Here is a 27190-nt window from a genome sequence, read left to right as displayed (position 1 = left end):
CTACATGCAGTGAACAAACATTCTCTACTCGCCTTCTTTCTGCTATCTACGCTTTGATAGACTTTATCCGATACTCCTCGCTGAGTTATTACAGACATTCCTCCATCTTTGATCACTCTTGTGAATCTTCTCTGTACCTTCTATTTTAGCATTTTCCTGTTAATTCAGTACTACTACAGCATAAAGCCGTGCTCATGCTTCAAGTTGCATTTAACAGGAACAATGTTACTGTAGACAGTAGGTCTTTGCAATCATTTTCAAGTGGTGTCTGATTTTAAAGTGTTTTCCCTACACTGTGGGTCAAGGACACAGCTTCCATTTCTTTCCTAAAAGAAAGTGATAAGACTTACGCTAAGCATCAATAAAAGATTTTCTTATATCCTGAGGGCAATATATTCTGGCAATTCATAAGCCTAACATCATATAGATGTCAAATTTTGGATAGTACTGCTGCTTTTCAAATAATAAATCCTGTTAAAGTGGAGCTCAAAAACTCTTGGACGACAAAAGTCAGTCAGAAGCAGTGGCACGATAACAAAAACAAACACACAACCACCACCACATCAACAAACAAACAAGCCACATGCCTAAGCAGCAAGAAGAACATTCCTGTCTTACGTTCCAGATAAAATTATTTCAACCAGCGCTTTCCTAAAATTCTAGGCTGCCAGGAAATCGTGGCAAGTGGCAATAAGCAGGAGCAGCCTGGCTTCTTGAACTCTAGCTGCAAAGGACCAGGCAGCACTGGTCACAGAAGGCTGACTGGTAAGCACAGATGTTCTGCTTCCATGGCCCTGTCATTGCATTGTGAATGTTGAGAGCCTCCTGTTAAGTTCCAGCAGCTGTCCACTGGTAGAGCAACACCAATACCATCGATTGAAGTGGTAAAACAGCATCTATCATCTGTAGATTGCCAGTGCAGGCATCCAAATCACATCAGGGAACAAAGCCTTCCTATTACTGAGCTTCTCCTGGGGAAAAAAGGCTCAGCCTAACTTCAGTGTCCACTTCATAAAACCTGTTCCGCTATTCACACCAACTGGGATCTCTGAAAGCCAATCTGAAAGAATATTTTCTCCTCCAGCCTGAATGAATGCTCCTGCTCAATTCAATATTCAGCACAGCGCGTTGAAAGTGAGAGGGCCATTTTCTTCCCAGTTACATTTAATAAGAAGCAAATTGCACTTTAAAGGTTTTACCTCTGGTTTCTTTTATACTTTTTAAAGGGGACTTATTTCGATTTTCAAATCACTTCCTAAAGAATGGACGCAACAAGTCAGCTGAAACACTGAAACCAGGCTTTTTTGTTTCTTTCTTATTTTACTAGAAGGGAGTCCCCTTCTCCAGGCAAATACAAAGTCAGTGAAATAATCATAATTAATAACAATCATACAAAGTGGAAAAAACACTCATTAAAGTGAGTTTTCTACAGAATATTTTAGTTTATTTTTTAAATGCTAAACTACTTCATAGAATCACAGAATGGCCTGGTTTGAAAAGGTCTTTAAAGTTCATTGAGCTTCAACCCCCTGCTATGTGCAGGGTCGCCAACCAGCAGACCAGGCTGCCCAGAGCCACATCCAGCCTGGCCTTGAATGCCTCCAGGGATGGGGCATCCACAACCTGCTTGGGCAGTCTGTTCCACCACATCACCACCCTCTATGTGAAAACCTTCCTACTAATATCTAACCTAAACCTGCACTGTCTTAGTTTAAAACCAATCCCTTTTGTCCTATCACTATCAGTCCACGTAAACAATCATTCCCTCTCCTGTTGATACACTCCCTTCGAGTACTGGAAGACCACAATGATGTCTCCCTTGAGCCTTCTCCAAGCTAACCAAGCCCAGTTTCCTCAACCTTTCTTCATGGGAGAGGTGCTACAGCCTTTTGTTCATCTTAGTGACTTACTTCTACATAGAGATTAGTTAATATATTTTGTGCTCACTAACTTCATATTCTTCCAATTTTGTACCAAAATGAAACCCTTTAATCTATATTTGTAGCAAGATGATTTCTTACATGCAGAAGCTTAAATTTGGTTAGATAAGAAAATTATTCAAAAGGAAGAATGTGAAATATTTAACGTGAACCACATCAGCTGCCTCAAAACTGGTAATAAAGATGCAAAAGCTTTTGAAGAATTCATACTACTCGGTTCCATCTACTGCTCAGACAGGTCATATCTTGAAAACATCTGTTTCCTTTAAGCTCAATAAAACAGTAATTGTATGTAAATTCCCATGTAACTTTATATAGTATATTAATCATTCCCCTCACTGCTCCTGGAACTATAAGCTAATCCAATATCTGACTGCAGAAGCACAAAGCAATCTTTCTTGTGTTTGTTTATTTATTATTATTTTTTAATGAACAGCATTTACTTTGAAGAGAAGTGCCCACTCAGCAGCACGCTGCCTCTCCCCTTGCAGCTCCCTGGTTATTTGCTGGCATAATTCACAAAACATTTGTATTGCTCAATAGGCTGTTTGCTGTTACTGACGGACACCAGGAAATACTCGAACTCTTCCTTTTTGGAAAGACCATGCCTTTCTGTCTGCCCACTACTCACCACTACTACGTTGCTAGGTGAGTCATAATAGCTTGAAGTAGTAACACCAGAAGATGAGTACAGCTAATTGCTGAAAATAAAATCACAGCTTCAAAGGTCGTCCCACAGTTCCACACAGTATTTGTTACAGCTTGAACAAATAAATATATACTTAATTTATAAATTACCTAAGCTTAGCTTATAGACTAATAATGGCCTAGTACAATTGCCAGGGGCACAAAAGGATACTAAGAAGAGAAATCTGAACATAGAGAAATAGCTCAAAGCAGTAGCAAAAAAAATCTAGAACAAAAACTGACATGATACTCTGTGCAGCACAAACATGGTCAGAGCTAAGCTTCTTTGAAAAGTGAAGAAACAAGAACAGTGGTTTTGGATGCAAATTAAAAAAACTAAAGCATTTAAACACATAGCTGAAAGCCAAGTTGCTATGTTACGGAAATGTATTATAAAGCTGGATTCCTCTCCTCTTTCATTTCTCTTATATGAGTGCTAAGTACCATTATATGAAATTAAGTCAAGCAATCTTTTTTTGTTGTTTTTACCATTTCAATACATAACTTGGAATGCAACCAGAGAAATAGCACCATTTATCTCTAAAAATAAGACCAGAGAGTTTACTGCCTCTTGATTACGTTTGCCTTACAAGGATCCCTCACAGAAAAGTACATGTTTCAGTTTAGAACAATGATAATTAGTGCCTGTGGGAATAAAGCAAACTAATTTTTCCACAGCAATATAATTTCCTGTGCCTTTAATTTTTACACAATATTTCACTAGTTGCTCAGATACAACGCTTTACTATCTACACTGTGATCAGGATTTGAAACTATGAGTTGCTTTCAGTTCAGTGCTCCCCTCTCCTTCCTCTCCCCCCCCCCCCCCTCCCTAATTAAAAAAATTTAAATTTTCTCCACTGGCCTTAAAACAAAAAAGTACATGAAGGAAAAAAATAAAATCATCAACAGGATCCCCTTTATCTCTAAGGATCCTAATCCAAAGTCATAGGAAGTGGTTCAGTTATCAAAACGGGAAAGCCAGACAGACTCAACTTGTAACAGCACCTGAAGTGCACACATTGACTTGCAGCCATTCCTCTCTTGGTTCTGAAGTAGCACATCTTCAGAGCTCCAAGAATTCATCCCCTACTCAGAAGGGCAGCACTACATCTACAAATACTAAGGGGCATAGCTGAATTGCTGAAATGCAGAGAGCAGAACTGACAGTAGTTGCAGAGAGGCATCACTACAGAGGCTATGCTCCAGCATCTTGTGGTAGTCCCAGGGTATGTTTAAGGGCCCCAGAGCTCAAGTGGGGGAGGGAAACACATTATCCTTAGACCCCCGGAACTGTTCTGTTTCTTACTGTTTCTGAAGAGTGTTTAAAAACCAGAAGTGCAGCTGGATGGCAGATCAGAAGAAACTCAAACCAATTTGAGAGAGTACTACTGCCTCATTTCTCATGGAAATGAAAAATTAATCAGTACCAGCACATATAAAAAAAAATTTCCTGTGCATCATTAAAACTTTATCTGCTTAATCATCACACCTCATGAGAAAGATTCATTAAACACTTCAAAAGCTTTAAAAAAAAAAAAAAAAAAAGGCCAACACTGTATTAAATAGAAAACAAAAACAAAAACCCTGCATTCCCTTGTAGACTTCGTAGCCAACGGCATTGGATCTTTTCCAAAATAAATCTTGGGGTTACAACATTAGACCAAAAAAAAGCACATTGAGTTGGATGGACAAACGACCACAGTGTCATTCACTCAGACAGTTCTAGCAGCTAAAGCTAAGTTAACACGTATCAGAATTTACATCATCCTTATTCCCCAGCTTTAAGGCTCCAGACATTCAACTGCTGCTGCAAAACACTACGAACACAAAACCAAACCAACTTCACAAATCCCACGCATAGTGGGCTTCTAATCCTGCAATTAAATTCCCATCATCAAATGGAAATGAGAAATGCTATTAGATCATTTCATAAACAACAATAAAAACATTATTTTTATTTGCCTATCAAAAGTAGTTTGATACCTTAAAAAAAAAAAAAAAAAAAAAAAAAAAGAGAGAAAAAGCACAGAACTGGCAGATTAGCTGCCCCTACTACTTCTCAGCCTGGATTTTCACTTGAACACTTTGAATGGTTGTTGTAACAGCACATGGGTATTTATGCTTTTTTTTTTTTTTTTTTTTTAAAGAGAGAGAGCTCTTATAGTAGATCTCCAAACAAATAATTTCCAGCAAACTAAAAATTGCTGTTCAGTGGCACAAAACTAAGTATTAATGAAACCATTATGTATTTGAGTTCCATTCTTTAGAGGGCTTTACATTCCATAGCGTAAAAATGTATTCATACTTGCTCATGAATGGGTCATTTAGTAATACTAGCTTGAACTCAGCATTATTTTACTTCCAATTCAGATGGAAACGCTTTCCATTTTAAAGTGTTTTATTCTTGGTTCAGTGCTGCACTTTTCCACCAATACCTCTAACAATCAGTTTCAATACACACTTTAATCCACCAAGAAAATCAAAGTGCATCATTCAATAATCAAATATTCCTTCATCTGAGTATCATGAAAGCCTCCCACACAAAACCACAGATGTGTTGGTAAAACTTCACCAGGAACATTTAAAAAGCACCGTAAAGCAGTTTGGACTTATCTAATGACCACAAAAGTATTTAGCTTCTCACAAAAGCAAAACAGCTTCAGTATAAAGAAAGCAAAAATTCCCCAACTGTAACTCATAACTTGCTGTTGTTGTTTCACAGCAACATTATCATGATAACTTAGAGACCTGGAGATGAAATGGAGAATGAGTCTGTCTTGTCCCAGTCTGGCCAAAAGAACATATCAAAGAGCAATTCAATCCCTAACTTGTTTGTTGGCATCCATGGAACAGACGGAACTTATTTTGTTCTAGTTTCATCTATTAGATGGATTCCTTTGCTAATGCTAATAGGAGCCAGTCCTTCAGAGACAATAGCTAAGAAGACAAGCACGCCTGAAACAAGCTACTGACAGCACTACAAAACAGAAACATTCCCACTCAGTTGTTAATCTATACCTTCACTGCTTGTGAAACCAGAAGGGCAGTATCCAGTCCTTAGCAAGTATGAGCAAGCAATTCTAACTACCGTATAGCCAATTAAAAACCATCACCAATTTAAAATGAAACAGAGAGAGCACTTCTCCAGAGAAAGCATGACTAGGGGATTGAAACAAGGTCTGAATCAAGTACAAGAGAAAGGCATCAAGGGCTATTTGGCTTCGCATCGCTAAGTGGGCTTAGCACAGTCCTCTCTCCCCACCATTCTGTTCTGGGAGGGAGGGAAGGAGGTGAGAGGAAAAAGGGAATGAAACAAATGTGAAAAAAATCTTCAGCCCTAGCAGAAATACATTAGTACAACACTCAGCACTGGCTTAGGAATGCTGCAGGTGAGCATGCACACAGGTACACCATCTCTCTGCATTACGACCTCACAAAGACATATGGTTTTAAAACCTGTCAGTTAACACCACAGTAAGTTGTGCCCACTACTCACTCTTTTGCTTTCAGTTTAGAAGAAAAACAGTAAGGTTAATTGAAGTAATAAAAATTATGAAAATCATAACATAAACAATCAAGGTCTTGACTTCTTAATATTTAACTCTGTATCCAAAGCAGATCCTAATTTTGCCTGAATAGCAGAAGATCCTGCAGGGTTTGTTTCAGGCTGCAGGCACTTGATACTGAACTGACCTCACAGTATTTACATTCCCCTTAGGAAAGTCTGAGATGCAGCCCAACTGGGGAAGATCACATCTAACACTACTTGAGCTGCTAGTGCTAGAAGCAAGCAGGAAAGCACTGAAAAGCAGTAGGGTGAATGATAAAGACACATACATAAGACAAAGTTACAAGACAAAGTCAAACAGCAGCAGAGCTGAAAAGATGAGCTGGGGACATTTGCTTTTCTGATTCGGAAACGTCCTTGGAAATTCAGAAATCTTTTTGTCAAACTAGCAGTGCAGACTCTCAACTAGTGAAAAGAAAAGTATTTCAGGTCAAAGTCAGCAAACAAATCGGAACACACAAAATATTTGTTTGTCCAAAACCAATTAACATCTGCCAGCTACAGCTTTGCATGCACTGCATTCGGCTGCCTGTTGTGGATGCCATATCCATGTCAAATTTGGACAGGGAAAAAGAAAAAAAACAAACAAACACATGCACACAAATTGCTCTGTGTACTCTCCTTCTGACATTTCCATTACAGCTGTGAAAGAGACACCTGTTGCACCCAGCAACTGAGTCAAACCCATGTGCATCAACTCCCCAGTCATTACAAGTCTTGTTTTAGGTCCCTACTGCTGCAAAAGAAATCAGATACAAATATAAGACTGTCAGCAAATTCTACTCATGTTTTTCTTAGAAGTACTTACTCCACCTTGAAACAAGTGAAAAGCTGTATGTGTTCTTTATAAATTCACTCTGCCATCTATATAAGCTATATAAAAGGTATTGTAAAATTATACAAGTGATGCAGGTTTCTGAAGCAACTCCAGATTATTTTCTTGATTTCCTTGAAAAATTCAATAAAAACTTTTGAACTTCTGTAATTTCTTTGAAAGCCCTATTTCCAATTGCACAAGGCAAATGTTGCACAAAGTAATAAAATAACAAACAGGGGTTGCAGTAAAAGTTGACATTGGTTAAGCTGCCTGTCTAAAAATGAACAGTACCTTCAACATTCATCAAAAATTTGGGAAGATTTGAGTGCTCCCGAGATTCCTCTAATGACTTACAAATATCATTACTGAAAGGCAAGAAGAAAAAAAACAACTCAAATATTGAACAAAGACTGCAGAAGCTTAAATGAAAGCTAGACACTTGTAATTCCAACTCCTCAGCTGCTGCAGTCTTTCAGCCCAAGCTTAAATCATGCAGCACTGTGAAACAACAAACCCCACCTACAATAATAGGACATCACTGATTAAATCAGTTTTACTACTTCTGTCTCACTACTTACATTTTTTTCCCCCACGTGTAAAACTGCAAGATTTCACATAACTTACATATTTGAGCTGCAAAATGTTCTGAAGCAGAATGCATCCACACAGAAGAAAATAATGAAGAGGATAAAGCAGTGGAATTTCAATCGACTGCTGAATTTGATAGCACTTTCTGTTGTTTGAAACCACAAAGTAAGCAATCTGAGGCAGCAGAGATCCTGACTTTCTTGTCAGACAGGTTTGGCACTCTCACCAGAAGTTTAACAAAATCCACAACAGATCCAGTTCTATTACGGAGCCTATTACAAAATCTATTTTGTGTTTTGCTCAGGATACAGGAATAAAGAGTGCTTTGGGAAAAAGATTCAGATGTGTCTTGATGTCTATAAATCTCTTTATAGATTAAAACTGAAAACTAAAGTGTTCCATGTAAGAAACTTCAGGTGGGGGACTTGCAAGGAGGCATAAAAAGCAACATGTCCTGTTTGTTGTTAAGTTTGTAGCCATTAGCAGTAATGACAGGGCCTGAAGTAGACTGTTTCATTCCATTTATAATTAAACAGAAGTCACTTTACCCATAATACTAGGTATCACTCATAAATAATTCTAAGACTTCACCTTTTATGCTGCTTAAAACACACCATGCATTGTATTAATCTGGATAGCTAAGCAGATTTTCTTTAAAAGGAAAACATTTCTTAAACACTGTTTGTGGAAATCACAGCAGGGGAAGTTTTAATCTAGGGAAGTTTTTAGTTCTGCTACCCAGAGTACTTTTCATTTAATAACTGAACCACCAGATGAGAGCTGCAGAAAAAGAAATACATGGCTCAAAACAAAATGTTAAACCACCTTTTCCAGTGCTGCAATCATATTTCTCTGCTTCTTCCTAGTCTTGGCATCTCAATCTCACACTACTTCAAGGCAAACTAAAAGCTGCCATGAAAATCCTGTCAGCTTACGTTTATCTGAGGTTGAGCAAAAGGAGGGACAGAAGCGTAAGACAGAAAAGATGGCAAAGATCAGAAAATATTAGTATCTCAGAGTTCACCAGTCAGCTGTAGTCGCTAGGTGTGCTTCCATAAATACATAAGAAACCCTAAATCCATTTGTCAGCTTAAAAAAATTAAAACACTACAGACAGCTGCTCCAAGACCCTCTGTGCTGAGTATAACTTCTCAAGCTCTGAAGTTCTTCCAATTCATTCTAAAACAATTTTAATAATGACTACCTACCAGAACAAGGCCTGTTTTAGTGACAAACTCATAAAATTCACTGTATCCAAGAGCATTATGGGCTCAATTTAACCACCTTAAAATATTGGCTCAAATGTCAAATGCTTTAAGCACTTAGATACAATAAAAAGAAAACTTCAGCTTTTACTAGTTGATCTATTAATTGCGCACACAAAAAAGTAACATTTGTGTGCTTTACCAACAGAAAGTATTTCACTGTCTTAGATCAGAGATAAGCAAGGGAGACCCACACCAAGCACTAAAGACAGAAACTCTACCATAAAAGAGATTCTAAGATCAGAGAAGATCATATGAATTTCTAATGACGTTTAACTTACATCTTGATTCAGATGAAAATGAATGGTTACAATAAACATTTGATGTTATGACACTGCTTAAAAACACGCTCCTGGTTATAATTTCCATTTTCAATCTTTTGTATCAAACTTCAGAACTTCTAAGTTGAAGCCTTTGATAAAATAAGTAGATTATTGCGTATATGGAAAACGATAAAGTAACCTTACAAAATGGTGCAGCCAATACACTCATGTATACACACACACACACCTCCCTCCCACGCACAGAAACACAAGTGTTAGCCAGCTTTCCTCTCTCCATCAAGATACCATTTTGACATTCAACCAGATTAAAGGTATTTTTCCCCTCCACTGGGATTTAAGAGCACCACTTGTTTGTTCTTATTGCACACAGCATTTTATTTCAAACACAGCTTTCTTCCCTTCTTAAAGGCCAGGTGCAGTGAAGGACATAAGATGTTATATCATCTGTTTTTAAAGGTCCCCAAAATCATTTACAACAATGGTAAATGTCTTAACATTGGTCAGCAGCTGCTTAGTCTGTAGGATTTCAACACAAGTAAAAAAAAAAAAAAAAAAAAAAACCAAAATAGCAGATTTTTTTTCCTAATACTACAATTTGGATGAAAGTAACAGAACTTGCATTTTTTTGAAAACTTATACAATTTCATTAGTCCTATTTACTAAGCGAGCAGTAAAGAACCTGAGTTTCTCTGAAATGCTGGAATTGAAAGCTAGCAAAGGAGACACCTAAAACCAAAGGGTTAACTGAATATTTCCTTCTGAAACAGCTTTGTGTACAAGGATTCCTCTTACCTGTCTGACACACTGAAATGCTTTCAGGCAATAAAACACAAATTAGTTCTTTAACTACAATTTCCACGAAATACAAGTTGTAGACGACTTTGGAAGAGAAAACACAAATTTTAAAGAACAGGTTGCTCGTTACTCTACTTTTTCTTACAAGTTACTGGTTTTACTAAGTCACCGTGGGGAAAGCCACAAAGAACCAAGTTGCCGAAGCGTCCTGAACATGCAAACTTTTTTTTTTTTTTTTCAATTGTTTATATAAAGCTCTACTAGCTTTGCAGGCCACACAAGCATTCAAAACACTGTCTAAAAGCCTTTTTTCCACTTCACAAACAAGTGTTCAATTTAAGTTTTTTATGTCCAAAGCAGACAGATGCAACACCACAAACAACCATTTGAACAGTGCCTGACCTATTCAATGCTGAGAAGTTGCAGCCTTTCCCAAATAGTTTACTGAGGTGCCTATGAACAAGTCCCTGCTCTGAAACTTCTTCTGAAGGCATCTGCTGTTGTAACTTCTTCCCAACATCACTGTCAGAGAACACATTCCTTCCAGTCAAAGGCAAGAACGGAGGAAAGCAGCCACCTCCCACATTCAAAGAAAGAAGGTAAAGGAAGGAGGGAGGAGAGACGTTTAAATTTAGTTACTTACTGAAACACAGAAAAAACACACAGGCTCCACGTTGAGAGAAGCCTCAGCAGCCAGAGCTGAGGAGCTTTACTTCCAGTGTCTACCTCAAGCTTCACAAGAGCTTTCTCCCTCTCTCGCACGCACAAAGAAGCATACTGAAGATCAGTCTGAACTGCCAAGCCAAAGTGTATCTCAGGTTTAATGAAAGTGCAATTCATTAGAATTAGAATAAGAGCCAGCATAACATAAACATACTCAGGAAAAACAGGCTTAGCGCAGCACCACAACAGATGCTAGTTTTGATCTAGTAAAACAAAACACTCACAGACCACAAGAAAAAAAGCAGCATGAACAATTCCATTAAGTAAAAGCAAAACAATGTGCACTGGGTCAAATTTGGACCTGTAGAAGTTCCACTGAATAGTGACTGCACCAATTGCACACCTCTGTTGGCAAAGCTCAGGAAGTACCTGCCTGCCAGCTCAGCTAACACTGGCAGTGGCTCTCAGCTCAAGGCACTGAAGGGCGCAGGGACTGAGACGGGAAGAGAAAAAGCATCTGTATGGAACTGATAGAGTAAGGAAGGTCTCAAAATACTTGGGGTCTGGGGGGGGGGGGGGGGGGGGCCGGCCGGGAAAGGGGAAGGTGAGACTTCACACAGTGTGGATACCAAAAATGAAAGCCCACAGAACAATTCTCTTCACAGTAATAACAAAGTTTGCATTATCTTTATCTGCTATTATTAACTCCATAACCAGTGAACACCAAAATGAGAAAAGAAGTATTACAACTTCCAAACCCTAGAATTGCTGAAGTTGGCTTAGTAATGTATGAGTTATCAAAAACCTTGAGTGATTCCAGTGTCTTTCTTTTCTTTTTACTGGATTTTTCTTTTCTCAGTGTTTTTCTTTTCTTTTTAATGGATTTCCATGTTTCATGTTACAAATTCTATGTCCTTTTTTTTTTTTTTGTATTTTTTTTTAAGTAATTACCCATTAACTCTTACAAATATTTAAAAGCAACAACAAAAGTGCAACATTAACTTCTCCCATGGCTTCATGTCTATTTTAGTAAAACTAAAGCATACAAGGTATTACTGAATACAGAAATACACTTTAAGAACAAGACAGCTCAAAACATCAACCACAAAACGTCACACTCCAAAATGTGTGCACGTTTGGCACAAGAATCCTTAGCTTTCATGTTTGATGTTCTACTCACCAAACTAACTTTGAAACAGGTTCTTAAGCAAAGAGTAGCAGTCCCTGTTGGGCACAGAGCTCATTTTTGTAGGATGCATCTCCGTCACCTTACCACATGGGAGAAATCCCAATGTTTGCTGCAAGGAAATTAACTCCCACCCTTGTTCCTTTTACTTTTCAGTGCCAACTGCCCTTTCTACCTGGTTCAGTCTCCACTCCTTTTCCTGCACCTAGTCCCACCCTCCCAGCCTTTTCCTGCAGCAGGCCATATTTCCTTTTCCATCCTCTTCTTGTGCATTCCTCTCTAAGCTGATTTTAGGGCACAGCCCTCCCTCCCCTCCTCTGACCCACACTCTTTTTTTCCAGTGCCTCCACCTCCACTCTGTTTCAGCACTGCACCCACTCCACTGCTGCCTTTCGCTCATGCTGCTGTAGCCCCCTGGCAGCTAGCCCATCCCTCAGCTCCCCCACAACAAGATTCCCTTTCTGTTCCTATCTGCCTCCACAGATATTTTTTTTTCTTCCCACTTTTCCCTACAGAGCAAGAGTGTGTGCCTTCCCCACGGTTCCCAAGAAAGACAGCTTCATCCTTTCCACAGGGAGAACTGCAGCAGAAGCTTTAATGTAGTGAGGTGTTTTACTGAGCAGTAGCACTGTGAAGTGCCTGAGCATTTCCCAAGCAGGATGCTCCCTGCATTAATTTTGGTTCTTGAAAATACTGCAGTGAAATAAAGATGTAAATCTTAAAATACATAGCAAGTTTGCATGCAATCCTAACAAGTTCTCATTTTCTGAACTGCCCAAAGGAAGAAGGCACAGATCAGTTTGCTGTAATTTTATGTGGCAGGTCTCCCATTTACCTAGATCATTACTTGATCCAGAGGTCTCATGAAAAAAAAAAAAAGAAAAATAAAGAAAAGAAGGGCAGGAATAAACTTTAGTCTTTCCTAATTCTTAGCAAAATAAGTGACAGAGGTGACCAGAGCAGGACTAAATTTCTTGGAGGAATACTACGATTCTTACTGAAGAAAAATAATCTGTTCTCACTTTTTTTTTCCCCCCCATCAATTCCCATTTTTCCCCTCTCAAAAGGGCTTTTCTGCAAACACAACCAGTTGATGTTTGATTTTTCCAGAGAATTTCTCAGCTGAGTGGGAGAGGATCTTTAGAATGCACATAAAAGACAAAGGTTCAAACAAAAGCTGAATTCGTAATGAGCAGGAGTTTATTTTAGTAAACAACAGAAACTGAAGGCTGAAAAGATCTCATCTCATTTAATCGCCTAATAGATTTTTCTTACCTACCCAATTCTCAAACTACATGTTTGAAAGCCAGTTCTATTGATGAAAGTCTCCACAAAAGCATTTGAAACATCCACTTGATTCAACAGTGAACTCACCTCAGCTTCAACCTGGGCTTACAAATACTTTGCTTCAGCAAGAAACAGGCAGAAACTCTTCTGGTAAGTACACAGCCTTCAACACAAAACTCTGAAATCCAGATTTAGCCTTCCTAATTCTTTGTGTTTTTAAGGGTATTCACCTATTGACTTCAGTCAGCTTTCATATTCCCCCAAAATTATCAGCACTACGCAGGGCTAAGAAATATCAAATTCTAAACACCTTAACAGCTTACCTAAGAATACTTCCATAGAAGTCCCATGAGTTAGACCGATGCAAAACTCCTCAAATATCACTGGATTGATTTTTGAATAACTTTATTTTGTAAGTTAATAATCTAAACAACATAAATCTGGTGTAAAAGTCATTCCAAAAGTACTACCATATGTTTAGTACTACCAGAATGAGAAATTAATTAAAAAATAGCAGGAAAAGCAAGGAAGGAAATGCCCTAACTTAAAGAGTTGGGTGTTTTTAAACCAGGGAAAAGAGTTTCCTAAACATATAAACAAACACACATAAATACAGAGAAAGACATACTTATGCAATTCTACAGCACTCTAATCAAGTATATCGGTACCTAACTACGATGCATTAATTAAAAACATCATGTCTAAAATTCTCATTAATCTTAAGAGAAGAAGAAGCTGAGGCCAGTGACCAAGTATGTCTTTTCTATCAAGTACCATACTCGGATTGTCACATGGGTCTATTTCCTCATACAGTCATAAATAATCTAAGTAACTTAAGCATCCCACAGTACTATCTAGTTTATCTGTTTTGAAGACAAGCCCTCAGTTTTCCAAAGCTCACAAGGAGCTCAATACACTACATATAATTCAACAGTCCACCAAAATATGCTGTGAACAAAAGAGAGCTCCAAGTTTTTCAACACGGTATGCCATCACTTTCAAACTAAGGAGTTTTATTCCATATTATTATTCTTCACCTGATAATACACAGGATTTCATACTGAACTGACAATAAAGTAATAAGTAAAGACAGTACTTGAATTTTTCCATTCTACAGTCATACAGCTCTCCATTGCAGGTAGAAACTTCAGCTATTTTATGAACCAAATATTACTCCAGAAAAGTTTAACGACAGTTTGCATTAAGTAAAGGGCTACTCATGCACACTTCTAATATTAAGGAAACAAGAAGATTTCCTCAAATTGGAGGAAACAAAAAATATTAACATAACCAGATTTAATACGAAAATGTGCAACATTATGACTTTTTTTTTATTCCACCTAATAAAAATACCTTTTATCATCTGCATTTAGTGGGGATGATGACAGATGATAATGTCAGTGTCTTTCTACAACAAGTATTGCATTTCTTCTACTAATCCAAAACACGGGAAGTCAAAGGCCTAGCTAACATCAACTCATCAGCACAACTCTATACCAAAACTAAAACCTCCTTGAGCAACGGAAATAACTCTGTACCTATCCTTGTTTCAGAATATATTTCCTTTTTAAAGACAAAACAAACTCGATGCTATGGAAGAAAAAAAAAAAAAAGTGTCACCATTCGGTATCTACTTATTCCGAAAATGAATGCATGCATCATGAGGAAATATAAGGTGTCCTTTAAAAATAATCCCATTTCAATGCAGTCTGCTTCCTGAGTCATTTGTTTGAAATGCCAGTCCCAGGAATGCTAAGATTTAGATGACGATTATCTCCTCGACATTATCCCAATTTGATTACACAGTGTTTACTACATCAAAGCCAGAAAAAGCACAGTAATAGATTCAGTGACACACCCACTTGGAACACTGAAGACCTATTATTAAAGAACCATAAGAATCATTTTCAAAAGGTTTTTATTTTCAAACACAGTCTAGCATAAGATCTTACCATAAAGCAAGGCTGTTAAATATTTTCATTCAACCCACATATTTGAAGCTGTGGCTCAGAAGCTAGGTGAAATTATTTATGTGATCAGGAAACTCGACTATCCTTCTTATATAACTCTCCTGCTGGACACATTACAGAAATTCAGCAGCCAAGTTTCACATGGTTGAACACATCAATAAAGTGCCATTAACATTCATTCCCCTGGAACTCCACCACTCATATCAGAACTCAAAACAATACATTTCTTTCAGGCCAGACCCTGAGCATTATTTTTTTTTTAAGCTTTTTTTTTTTTTTTTTTTTAGCATTTTTAGTTTTAGCAAAATTTTATTTTGCTTTGATCTACATAATAAGTATTGACATTTAGCAAATACGTACATTCAAGCAAGCAGGTTGAAAATGCATATGTGGGGATGCCTGCGTAGACAAGGTCGTAACAGCCTGTGCTGCTTTCCAGTCATGCGGGCACACGGTGGTAGCTAAGACTCAGACAACTAGAATGATTATAATCAACACATCATCCAGAGTTACGCCGCATAGGATAGTGATTACAATGTTGTCACCCTGTCTGCGTTAGCTCTCGCATCTCGCCTAGCATTCAGCTCCACTGGTGCTGGAGAACTTTAAAAGGAGAAGCTATCATCAAGCACAAGCCTCAACCCAGCCTGAGTAGCTACACCTGTGAAACAACAATCATATTTAACTAAGGATGACAAACTGGTCCTACCATCTGAACCTCTCAGCAGACTTGACAGCACTGCCCCTGCTATCCTCCTACATCGATCAAATCACAGAGAAGTGTTGTTTGTGCAACATGTTTTCAAAGATGTGGCACAAATTTAAATACAAGCAGAACTATTTAGTGTTGGCTATCAGCAAAACAATCAGCTTAATGTCTCTCTTAACTGTTACGATAAAACCATGAACACAAGATCTCAGGAGGAGTACACAAACAAGCTACCACTTGGTTTATTCATGCATAAGCACAGGAACCGCTCTACAATAGCTGTCCTTAAACATTTTTTTTAATCCAAAGAAAACAAGCTGATATTTTCCAGTTACTATAGCTAATACACTCTTTGTAGGCTTATTCTATGATAAATTGCTGAATGCAAAGGTATAGAAAAATACTGTTCTATATTCTATACACAGTTTTAATTTTCACTCTTCTATATTTAACTATGCAAACAGAACAGCAGAGGGTGAAATCCTTAGCACATTCTTGTCCTCAGACCTGTGCAGTTCTTGTCATTTGTTATACAACACCAGTGTAACGTAAGCTACAAGAAAGCAGAACAGAACAGTGAAACAAACACGTTGTCTAGTAACAAAAACCCCTTTTAGAGAGCCTGGCACAAGTTCTGGTCACATTTTTGAAGACTTACTTCTCAGTATATTCTTTGGAATTTTTTTTCAGTGTTAACTCAATGGTTTTCCTACAAGTATGTAGAATAAACCATGCAACACTTGCCTAAAACCCATCTCACAATGTTTACAATGCATCTTACACAGAGCAGCTACCTTCTGCTCAACACTAAGACAAGAGCAAAACCTACCTACAGCCTACAGCTCTCTGGGTACCCTCACTTGGTAATCTTCTCTTGCAGAACTCACCCCAATGATGGTTTAATAATGGAAAACACACAGCACAGTGAACAAAAATTTCTGAATGTACTGAGTAAAGCCTGCAACTTGTCAAATATTAGAAAAACATCATTTTAGCTGGACCAATACCCATGGCTGCCATTTGAGAATTTTTCAGTTGAGGACAGTCTGACTATCTAGAGAGACAAACTTTCTAAGATGATCCAATCAACACAACCTCTGGAATTCTACACTGGAGCTCTAATTCCATGCTCCTCTTTCAAAAAGAGCATACAGCAATTATACCATGATGGACATACCCCTTCAAGCTTACTAAAATCTGAAGAAAAATTACTGAAATTAAAAAAAACAAACAAACAAAAAAAAACAACCACCAATACTGGAAACAAAAACAAGGAATCTGCAAGGCAGTCACATGAAACTTTCAGATTACAGAACAGGGCTTGGATCAAGACTCTGATCCCAACAACCAAGTAAGATCTTGCCTTTCTGAGCATATGGCATGACAGTGCATACATACAAGTGTCAAAACCACAGAAACTCAACATCTTCTTGACTTGCACAGATATTTGCTGCCAGTCGGTCAACTCATAGCAGAAATTTCATTTGAATTCAAATCCTTAAGCAACTTAAAAAGCATTAACACAAAAACTCAAGAAATGGTTTCATCTACAGAGGATGTCTTTAACATAGGATTTCATAGGACCAGCTTGAACAATTCTTTCCAACAACATCCATTCTTAGTTTGGAAAGAGTTCAAGACTACAGCGGCATTCAGACAAAGTAATTAGAATTACAGCACTGTGACAGATAAACTCTCAACTTACTTTACATAGTATCTTGCACCTTCGAAAGTGTAAGCTTCCTCCCAACCTGTGGGTAAGTCTGGAAAACAAACAGCAAAGCACAGTAATTAACTTTTGAAGCACTGCTAGTTGCACTAGTCTACTCCCTAACACTAACGCACTTAACATTCGTTCCTCACTCTAGATGCTGAAAGCTCTAGTCCTACAAACGAGATTTTTAAATTGACTCAAAACACTGTCTCATTAGTTCTGTAATCTAAGACAAACAGCTCACACAGGGATCTGATTTGGATTTGTCATTCCCAAATAGTAACAGTTCAAGCCTGTCTTGTTTAGCAATGTTTTCTTCTTTGTCAAGTCACTGGAACTCACAATCATCTCCAGTCCTTTCTGCCTTCAACTTCAGTAGCATCAAATCACCTGACAGGGAGAGATCTAAGCAAAAAAATCAATGCAAGGAGCTTGCACAAGCCACAGGCATCGTAACAGGCATGGTATCAACTACACCACACAGCTATTTCATATTAGCATAATTCCACCACTGATGTGACTAACAAGCACTCCTGCAGTGTTTACAACTCTACCCAGTTTCAGATAAAAATAATTTCCAATGCAAATCTGGTGGAGGAATTGGGTACATCTTTTCCCTCTCTGTTATCACTCTTGGGAATCAGGAGCCCACATAAAAAAGAAAAAACATCTCTCTGGAAAAAAAATCCAAACCACTACTAATGGTCAGCTACTTTCAAGTAACGGTTTCCTGATGTAATGGAAGATCTGAAGGCACTGGGCACCACTACGCAACTCTAATTCATCACTGCCATTAAGTTTACTCCAGTTGATAAAAGCACTAATTGATAGGCAGGATTCGCTGACTGAATTAGAGAAGCAACAATATATTTTCTGTTAAAAGCAGAAAAACTCAGTCTGGAGGATGTGATTTTTCCTATTTGCTTATTTGCTCTGGATGGCTTTTATTTCACTGCTATGAAATATCTGGGGGAAAAAAAAAAACACACCAAAACAGAATCAAAGCGTTCTGATACTGTCAGAGGGCAAAGTCCATCAAACAGGAAGACACTCCAGCAGAAGTATTTATGGATGCTATAAGAACTTGGCAAAAAGAATACCCTTCCGGGGTATTTCTCCAGAAATAAAAAGCTCCTCAGTTTACAGCACAGGATAAGTTTCTCTTCGTTGACTAGTAAATGTTTCACAGTATTATTTACTAACAAGCTTCACAATACAAAATTCCAAGAGAAATTCATTCACTCAGAAACGGTCTCTTCTGACATATTTTAAACTTCTTTTGAGTATGTTCAGAGATGAATTAACAAACACATGTACATACAGAAGATGATTTTCTCTGCAGGTACTTCTACTCTACTTCTGATCTACAGATCATGGCTATGGTAGTCAAGGTCATACCTCACTGAACGTTTGGAAATAAATTTCATTTCACAGAATCATAGAATTGCTTAGGTTGGAAGGGACTGTAAAGATCATCAAGCTCCAACCTCCTGCCGTGGGCAGGTTTGCCAAAAGTTATTTACCTGATAATAACTCCCCTAACACTGTATCCAGCACTACAGATGCTCTAAAGCAAGCTGCGCTTCCCTTAGAAGGGGCTTAATGGCAGAAATAAATGAGACACTGAGAGAATTGCTGGTGAATCACCATCAGTCAACAGTTGCAGCTGACAGCTCAAAAAAAAAAAAAAAAAAAAAAAAGGAATTAATGCTCAGCTAATATTAATGTCCAAGTAGCAGAGCACTTCACATACATCTGCCCTCATGCACGCTGCTGTGGATGAAAGCTGCTTTCTCAATTAATCCGAGTACTGAGAGTGGGGAAAAGAGGAGCCTGATATCAATCAGCAATTCTGTTTCCCGGCATTAAATGACTCCTTCAGCATCAGCCCTTCACTGCAGATTAAGCCACAGAGTTCTGATAGCCAGAACCCACGCTCTGTGAACTCCTCCCAACTCGCAGAAGACCGTCCACAGCTTTCTAAAAGCCCATTTCCGATTCTTAAAGAACGGGAACACGTAACAAGCACGAAACAAACACAAACATCAACCAGCTCGGTGTGGTCCGATCGGCGGGCAGCTCTCCTGCGGTTACACGCAAAAGGAGAAGCGCTGGGAGCCGCGCTCCAGCACCTCCCGGCGGCAAACGCACCCCGCGATGCGGAGATGGGCGTCGGGGCTGCACCCCCAGCGCCTCCCGCTGCTCCCGCTCCGGAGCTGACACCGCCTTCCTCCCAGCGAGTTATCCCAGCGCTCGGGTCCCCTTCCTCTCCCCCCTCTGCCCCTCTCGCAGTCACTTGGAAACCACCCACGCGTTCAGCCCGGATGGGAAAGCGTGAAGAACAGCAGGGTTTCCAGGTGACCGGTTGCCGCCGGCAGAGACCAGCGAGGTGACACGGGGGGCACGGGTGGCAACGAGGGGATGCGGGGCAGGTGAACAACCTGCAGACGGCCGAGAGCTCTCACGGTATCACAGCGGCGACACAAGGCGGCAGGAGGAACGCGAGGGAACGGCTCGGAGGTTAAAGGCGGGTGTAAAGGCGGCGTGCGGAGAGCGCAGCGGGGCCGGGGGCAGCGGGAGGGGCCGGGACGGCCCGGGCTCGGCCGGCGGCGGGCGGGGCGGCAACGCGGGGCCGGGCGGCCATGGCGGGGCAGGGCCGGGGGTCGCTGCCCTATCGCAGGGAAGGTTCCTACCTGCGCTGCGACGGTGCCCGGTGATCACGGCCTCTCCGGTCAGCGGGTGCAGCCAGGTCGTGCTCTTCGCCTCCTCGCTGCGGGGACGCACACAAGGACCGGTCAGCGAGCAGTCGGGCAGCGGTCTCCCCCCCCCCCCCCACCAACGCGCCCAGCCCCCGCCCCGCGACCCCTTCCCTCCCCCCAGCAATGCCCCGCTCACTTGATGAAGAAGACGCGGCCGCCCTGGCTGATCCCGTAACTCCAGCTGCCGGGCAGCGCCCGCAGCCGCTCCGCGCTCAGCTCCGCCGGGGCCGCCATGGCCGAGCGCAGCTACCAGCGCAGCCGGGGAGAGCCGAGGGGAGCGGGGCGGGGGGGTGAGGGGGGAGAGCTGCGCGGGCACGAGCGAGCGCGTCCCCGCCGGCGCCGCCGACACCTTGGGGAGAGGGCGGGCGCCGCGCGCTGGGGAGGAGCACGGCGGCACGCCCCGCCCCGCCCGCCCTGGCACGCCCCGCCCACCGCGGGGGCGCGCGCGGCTCCCCGCTTGGCGGCACGCCCGCCCGCGGGGGCGCGCCTTCTCCCCCGCCGCGGCCGTTGAGGCGGGGCTGCGGGGCGAGTTCCGGCGGGGGGGAAGGGCGGGAGCGGACAACGCGGGCGGCGCGGTCTCTGAAAGGAGCCGGGGGTCGCCCGGTGGGCGACGAGTTTCTGGTCGGCAACAGTGATGCCGAAGGGAAAGAAGGGTCCTTCTGCTGCCGTGGCCCGCCTGGAGAAAGCGGAACGCAGGCCCGGGGCTAAGCTCAGAGCCAGCGCCTGTCCCGCGGCGGGATCCTGATGTGTGTCACAGCCCCCGGCTGCCAGCAGCAGCTCTGCTCCTCGGGTCTTTACGGCACGCTTTCCTACAGGAAATTAAACTTTTATCGAATTTCTTCCAGGAGCGCATGTGCTGCTCTGCTCTCAACTTCTGACTTTCCTTTTATTTCTCACGTGTGGCCTTCAGCAGTGAGCAACACCACGCTTTTCTCTCGGGACCCAACCGCTGTGCCCAGCCGCAGACCAGGGGCACGGCCAGGAGCATTCTGTGCTCTAGGAGGTGGTGGTGACCGAGGTGAAGTCCACACGCGGAGGTGGATCTGTGCATGTCCTTGTGTTGTGATGAGCAATCTGAGTGGGTATGCTCGGCTTTGATTGAAGTTACAAATAAAAATCACAGATTACTAAAGCTGTGTGTTGGCTGTGATCTTTCTGAGAGAATCTTGCCTTACAAAACCATGTTCTAGACCAGAACTGGGAAGCCTGAGGTGTTCCTGCATCCACAGAAGCATTGAAACTCTGGGCTGGCCGCGTTGTGAGGAACAGCTTTGCCCTCCTTGTGTTCCCATTTTGATTAAATCTGACAAAGCAAGTTGCCACGTGGCTCGTTCCCCACCACACCTTGTGGCTAAAACCTTAAAACCCAGTTGTCCTGTACAAGGTACTCCAGACCCAAAGCACAGTGAACGTGTCAGCAGACACTGTTATCTTTAAGTAACTGAATGTGAGATAAGAATCCCTCTCTGCCCAACATTACCCTTCGTTTCCACTCACCGCTGACAGCACCTGAGATTTATGGACTACCAGACAAAGATTTGCTGGGGAGAACACAAGTTATTCTCTAAACAGTTCCTTCTCTCCTCAGAGCAAGAGCCCTCGGGTGACGAGTAAAAGTGAATAATGACCCTTCCACTGAGGAGCTGTGGAAGGCTGCCTGGCAACAGCATGGGGGAAATCACATACATTTTGGGCTTGTGAGGCAGTGATCACAACTGACTTCCCTCATGCAGCCTAACCAACGCAAAGAGCAAGTGCTCTCAGTCTTGAGAGCACTGCAAACCTTCCATCATGCCTAATCAGCTTTCTTCACTAGCAGAAGGTACCATACAGCAGGATGTGTACTGGCCCAGATCCATGAAATAAGCTAGATGATGATAGAATTCAGGTACATAAATCCTTCCAAAACTCAGCATGTGCTTTGTTGAACACACCTTCGTTAGGAAAAGAAGTTTTGCCAGTTGCAGCCTTCTTTATGTTTTGCTTGTGTTTGGACTAGCTGCATTCTTGGTGAAACTAAGGAGAGCAGTGCATAAAGTATTTCAGAGCCTGCCTGAATTCTTGGATGAAAGCTTGCCATGAAGGCCTGATAAATTGGCTGCAGTCAGACCATGTGCAGGGAGGACTTACAGGATTAGTTTCTTTATAATTCACAGCAAACAGGTTGGTGACAGTGTCACCACCAAGAACTGTAAGAAAATCGCTTCAGCCAGCAGGAGGAAGAAGGGTTTTTAGAGCCTGTCATTCTCTTCCCAGGAAAATGCTTTTGCTCCATCATCTCGGCTATTTGGAAGCTGAGACTGTTTTGTGAGTACACTGAAGGTGCTCCACCTCCCCCTTTGAAGTCACATTATGTTGCAAATTATTGGGCTATATGGGGGTAGTGACTTGCTGGTCTCATGAATAGGGAGCTCATCCAGGGCGTGATGGAAAATCCTGGTTCAACTCCATTGTTCAGGGACTCTTAGTCACTTTATGTTAAACAGTCATCAAGTAAAATCCAGTATTTGTAGTTCTGAAACATATGGAAGGCACATTTTGACTCTACTTTCAGGAATTAATCCTGCAAGATGGCATGCACCATGAATTCATGTTGCTTTGACTTAAAGGGAGCTTATAATCAGGAGGGAGAACAACTTTTTATACAGCCTGATGGTGACAGGACAAGGGGAAATGGTTTTGAACTAAAAGAGAGGAGAATTAGATTGGATACTAGGTGGACATTTTTCATTGAGGATGTGGTGAGACATTGGAGCAGGCTGCCCAGAGAAGTTGTGGATGACCTTTCCTTGGAATTGTTCAAGGCCAGGTTGGATGGAGCCCTGGTCAACCTGATTTAGCAAGTGGCAACCCTCCAATGGCAAGGGTGTTGGAACCGGATGATTTTCAAGATGCCTTCTAATCTAAGTCATTCTGTGGTTTTATGATTTCTCAGAGGTCAGCGCTTTATCATTTTGTGGAATGGAGCCCTTGAACAGTGTGAGTGAAGCCACACTTGCACCATTTGTGCAGGCTGGTACCACTTGGGTTAACAGTCTTTCATTCTGAAAATTGCTGTTTAGTCAAAGTTTTTGCTTCAAACTTAGTGTGAAAGTTTGCTAAAAGCGAATCATACACTGAGATTTGATAAAGCTCATTAGGAGTGTGTCCCTTTTACAGTCAGACAAGTTCTTAAATGCTTTTTAAAAAGACTTTAGAATAATATATTTTTTAAAAAGCCATGCCACCTAAAAGGATTAAAATTGTCTTTTAAAAGCAGTTTATATCACCATAACAACTCCATCCATATTTTACCTTTCTCATAATTCTTTTTTTTTTTTTTTTTTTTTTTACTATAAAAACGAGCTAATAATTCCAAATGTGAAATGGTCAGTCTGATTTACAAGACTCTCATAAATCCATCAGGATGCTCTCATCTGGCCAACAGATCCTCTTCCCTGAATAGACGAAGAGGAACTGCTGAAGTGGTGACTACTAGTGAACAACTGCTCTCTGCCTTCTGCCTCCATGGCCTGATATGCCTGTTTCTCCTGTCACTGATGGGAAGCAGATGGAGGATGTGGAGCAAGTTGTTGCTGTATGTGTGAGGCAGGATGAGGAACAGAGCCCTCCCAGCAGTATAATGGCCTCTCATTCCTGAGAGCTTGGGATAAACTGAAAATCTGGCTTCCCTGAACTTTTTTCCATGGTTCTCCAATTTGAGCTCACTTTTTTCCTTCCTCGTTCACCTCTCCAAGACAGTAGCTTTACTAGCAGCTCCCTTAGGGTCAGGGAAGACATCAGAGCACTAAGTTTACTGATTTTTTTTTTTTTAATCATTTCAGCTCAGTAAAGTAGTCATAATCAAAACATTTAAAATTCCTAAGGCAATAGAACCCTGTCCACAAAAACAATAATCCCTTTAAATGGGATTAATTAAAAACCAGCACTGGGAGAGCATTCATTGACTAAGACTCAGAGAAATCCACCCACACCTCTCCCAACAGGTATGAGGTGACAACAAATGGTGAGCCAAGAAAAAGAGGGTTAGGTTTCTAAGCCAGCAACCTCTGAAGCAGGCAGAGAATGGCAGTTTTGACACTCCACCTAGAACTTATTCACAGTTTTGTGTTTGTCAGGGCTGATTCTGTGTATTCTGTCAATACGAATGAAATTGGATGAGGTAGCATTACAGACTTGTTTGTGACTGTACATTTTTATGCTGTTTAGCCAGCAAGACAATATAAAATTTAACATGACAAGAAAAGACCATTGCTGGGGGTGCGCTATTTCACATTCTAATAGGGAAGCGACTTCTGAATGGTGGGTCCCTTTTTAATCATAGAATCTTAGAATATCCTGAATTGGAAGGGACCCCACAAGGAACACTGAGTCCTTCCTTTTGACACTCTCCCCCATCTGTAAACTAGTTTGTTGTGTTTTTTTTTTTTTTTTTTTTTTTTTTTTGCCTCCATAGTGATCTTGCAGCGCATGGTGAATCAGATTAGTTTGCTAATCTGGTATAAAATATGACATCAATCCTCTCAAATGATTCCTTTCCGATTAGATCAATGAATTGATCCAGCTTGTCCTGATCCAACACATAGAGTGGGGAGAGAAGATCCACTCATGACAGAAGGGGAAAAATCAACATTCTCAGAAGTCAGAATATCTTTGTGTAGATATAAGAGGCAATTCGCCTGGGTCAGAGCAAACAAGAAAGAAAAGTTGTCTGAGACAGCCTCTGCAGACTGCTTTATTGGTAGAATGGAGCCTCTTTTTGCTATAAAGAGCCTGACAACACTGCAGGGCTCTTGTCCAGTAGCTTTGAAGGCTGCAAGTTTTCCTAGGGGTCATTAGTCCAAGTGGCACAGTAGTCTTCTTCGGGGTTAGTTTAGAACATCGATCTGACTCAACAAGCTGTGGATCATTAACCTCACAGACTGATTTCACAGTTTGTAAGATAAAAGTTAAAGCCCACGCTTACTCAGGGAATAGAAATTTATTTTACAGTTTAATTGGTTTAATAGTCTGTGCTAAAAAAAAAAAAAAAAAAAAAAAAAAAAAGTTTTGTTCATTTCAAAAATTTTCTAAGCTGCAATTAATGATTTTCAGGTAAGGCTGTATTATGCAAAACTTTTCTTTCCCTTGAGACAACAAATCCTTACATGAGGATTCAATTATTTTCCATTTAATTTCCTTAAAGATCCTGTCAAACTAATACAAAGCAAACTCCAGAGCAAGAGAGTGAGATTTACTTTTCCTTGGCAAGGAAACATCAGAAAAGCAAATGGGTTCATTATTCTTCTGACCAGCATCATGTCAGAAAAATATTGACCATTCAGAGCAATTTTGAACAGAGAACAGTTCCTTCCTATTGTTTCTCTTCTAACTTTAGAGACTTGTTTACATTTATGTCCATGTCACATATACCACAATGAATTTCTGGCCCAGTCCTCCAGCTTGAGATGATAGATGCCACAGTCAGGTCTTCATGTTTTGTTTACTGAGCATAATATATTCAACCGTCTCAGAAAAAAATGAGGCCTCAAGATCAAGGGCTGCTTTGCTAAAACCTTCTTCTATTTTTTTTCGCTGCTTCACAGACCTCTAGTTTAGGGAGCCTTAAAACAACCACAAGGCATGTGGTCGCCTGGAACTATTGCATTGCAGTTGAAGCACATTTTTTATTGTATTTTATTGATCAAATTAGGTTAAATTAATATAAAGAAGGAAATAATTTGTGAGAGAAATAATGAACTCAGCATCCTGCCTGTCCTCTCGCTGATAGTGGTTAGCCACAATAGTTTTAAGCCAAGAAATTTCATCTTCTAAATAATACTGTGATTTGAAAATCTAGAATAAAATCATACACTGGACAACACATAAATTCTCTGCCTCTAAGCTGGACCACAGGTCTCACAGGTCTCTTCAGTTCTGGTAGACTTCAGCATCTGCTTTTTTATATTGAGTCCTTTTCATTACTGTTGCCCTACTTCTCAAAAACATGTTCTGTTTCAAGCAAATAAGGAGAAACTTCATGAGAAACATCTAGAAGTTTGCCACTGTACATATACATCCTCAAGGGTGCAAAGTCCTGTAAGTCCTTCACTGTGTGATCTGTTCTCTTGTGCATTCTTTCCTGTATTTGTTTAATGGAGCTAGTAAGAATTTGCAGTATCTTTCCATTTTTCATCCCGTTAGCAACCACATAGCAAAGGAATAGAATTTTAAGCTATCTCTAACATTTCAGCAGCTGGTAGCGTGTTTTCGGAGTAATGCAAAATAAAAGCGTGGGTTTGATCCTTGAGATTTTTGTAGACATTCTTGTTACAATCTTGATGCCATTTTCCACCAAATGTTGTGCTGTGTATACCTTGAAGAGCTTTAAGTGATACTATTTTTACAAGATATTTTACCTCATAATCAAATCACAGTCCATTTTCTGTAATTACCACAGCTGGAAAAATATGTATGCCAGTCTTTACAGAGTAGACATATGATTACCAGTGTAGTGGTTATATTCTTTAATAATGCTACAGCAGAATAATGAGAAAAGTAACATATTTTTAGTCTGTAATTTTTCCAACATTATAGACAAATCCAGGACAGCTCTTAACTTGTTTGAAAGTTTACTTGCATATTTTTAGATACAAGCTGGTATCTGTTCCAACACTTGTTATTAACAGCATTCACCTCTTGTCATCCTAGCGCTTTCTGAACTGGTCCATTTGCCAGAAATCCTATGCCAGTTTTCTATATTTTCATTTACTTCAGCATTCCTATGTACTCACTTTTTAAAATTTTATCTTTAGGGTCTCCTGTTCTTCAATAGTATAAGCTTTTTCAGTGGTGGGTAGGACAGAGTTTCATCCTTTCAGGTTTGGTACTTTTACTCCTGTACTGTTCCAGCCACAGTAAGAATGGTTTGTTCACTGCATGACGTGAGTTTTACCCACTTGTGCTGGATGGAAAT

The 27190-nt window shown here is 40.6% G+C and overlaps 1 protein-coding gene across 9 annotated transcripts in view; it reads right to left on the bottom strand.

Annotated features, from left to right (window-relative positions):
* PLEKHA5 (pleckstrin homology domain containing A5) overlaps window positions 1-20469 on the bottom strand; it is a 167460-nt gene extending 146991 nt beyond the window's left edge. For 8 of the 9 annotated variants that reach the window (XM_042889519.1, XM_042889521.1, XM_042889517.1 and 5 more), the window contains exons 1-3: window positions 20372-20453; window positions 20170-20246; window positions 17468-17525 (exon numbers count right to left, since the gene is read on the bottom strand). Coding sequence is in view for 1 of the 9 variants with exons in the window: in XM_042889503.1 (XP_042745437.1) it covers window positions 17468-17525; window positions 20170-20246; window positions 20372-20469 (233 nt within the window). In the remaining 8 variants the exon portion in view is untranslated. Of the gene's footprint in view, window positions 1-17467; window positions 17526-20169; window positions 20247-20371 lie in introns of all 9 variants that reach the window. The other variant, XM_042889503.1, reaches the window with a different exon arrangement.
* Between the last annotated feature and the right edge of the window lie 6721 nt (window positions 20470-27190).

This window comes from Lagopus leucura, unplaced genomic scaffold (assembly GCF_019238085.1).
Source record: "Lagopus leucura isolate 7727_CA_CO unplaced genomic scaffold, USGS_WTPT01 Super-Scaffold_100159, whole genome shotgun sequence".
Taxonomy (NCBI): domain Eukaryota; kingdom Metazoa; phylum Chordata; class Aves; order Galliformes; family Phasianidae; genus Lagopus; species Lagopus leucura.
Note: the sequence above shows the minus strand (reverse complement) of the source record. Positions and strands in the feature narration are given on the sequence as shown.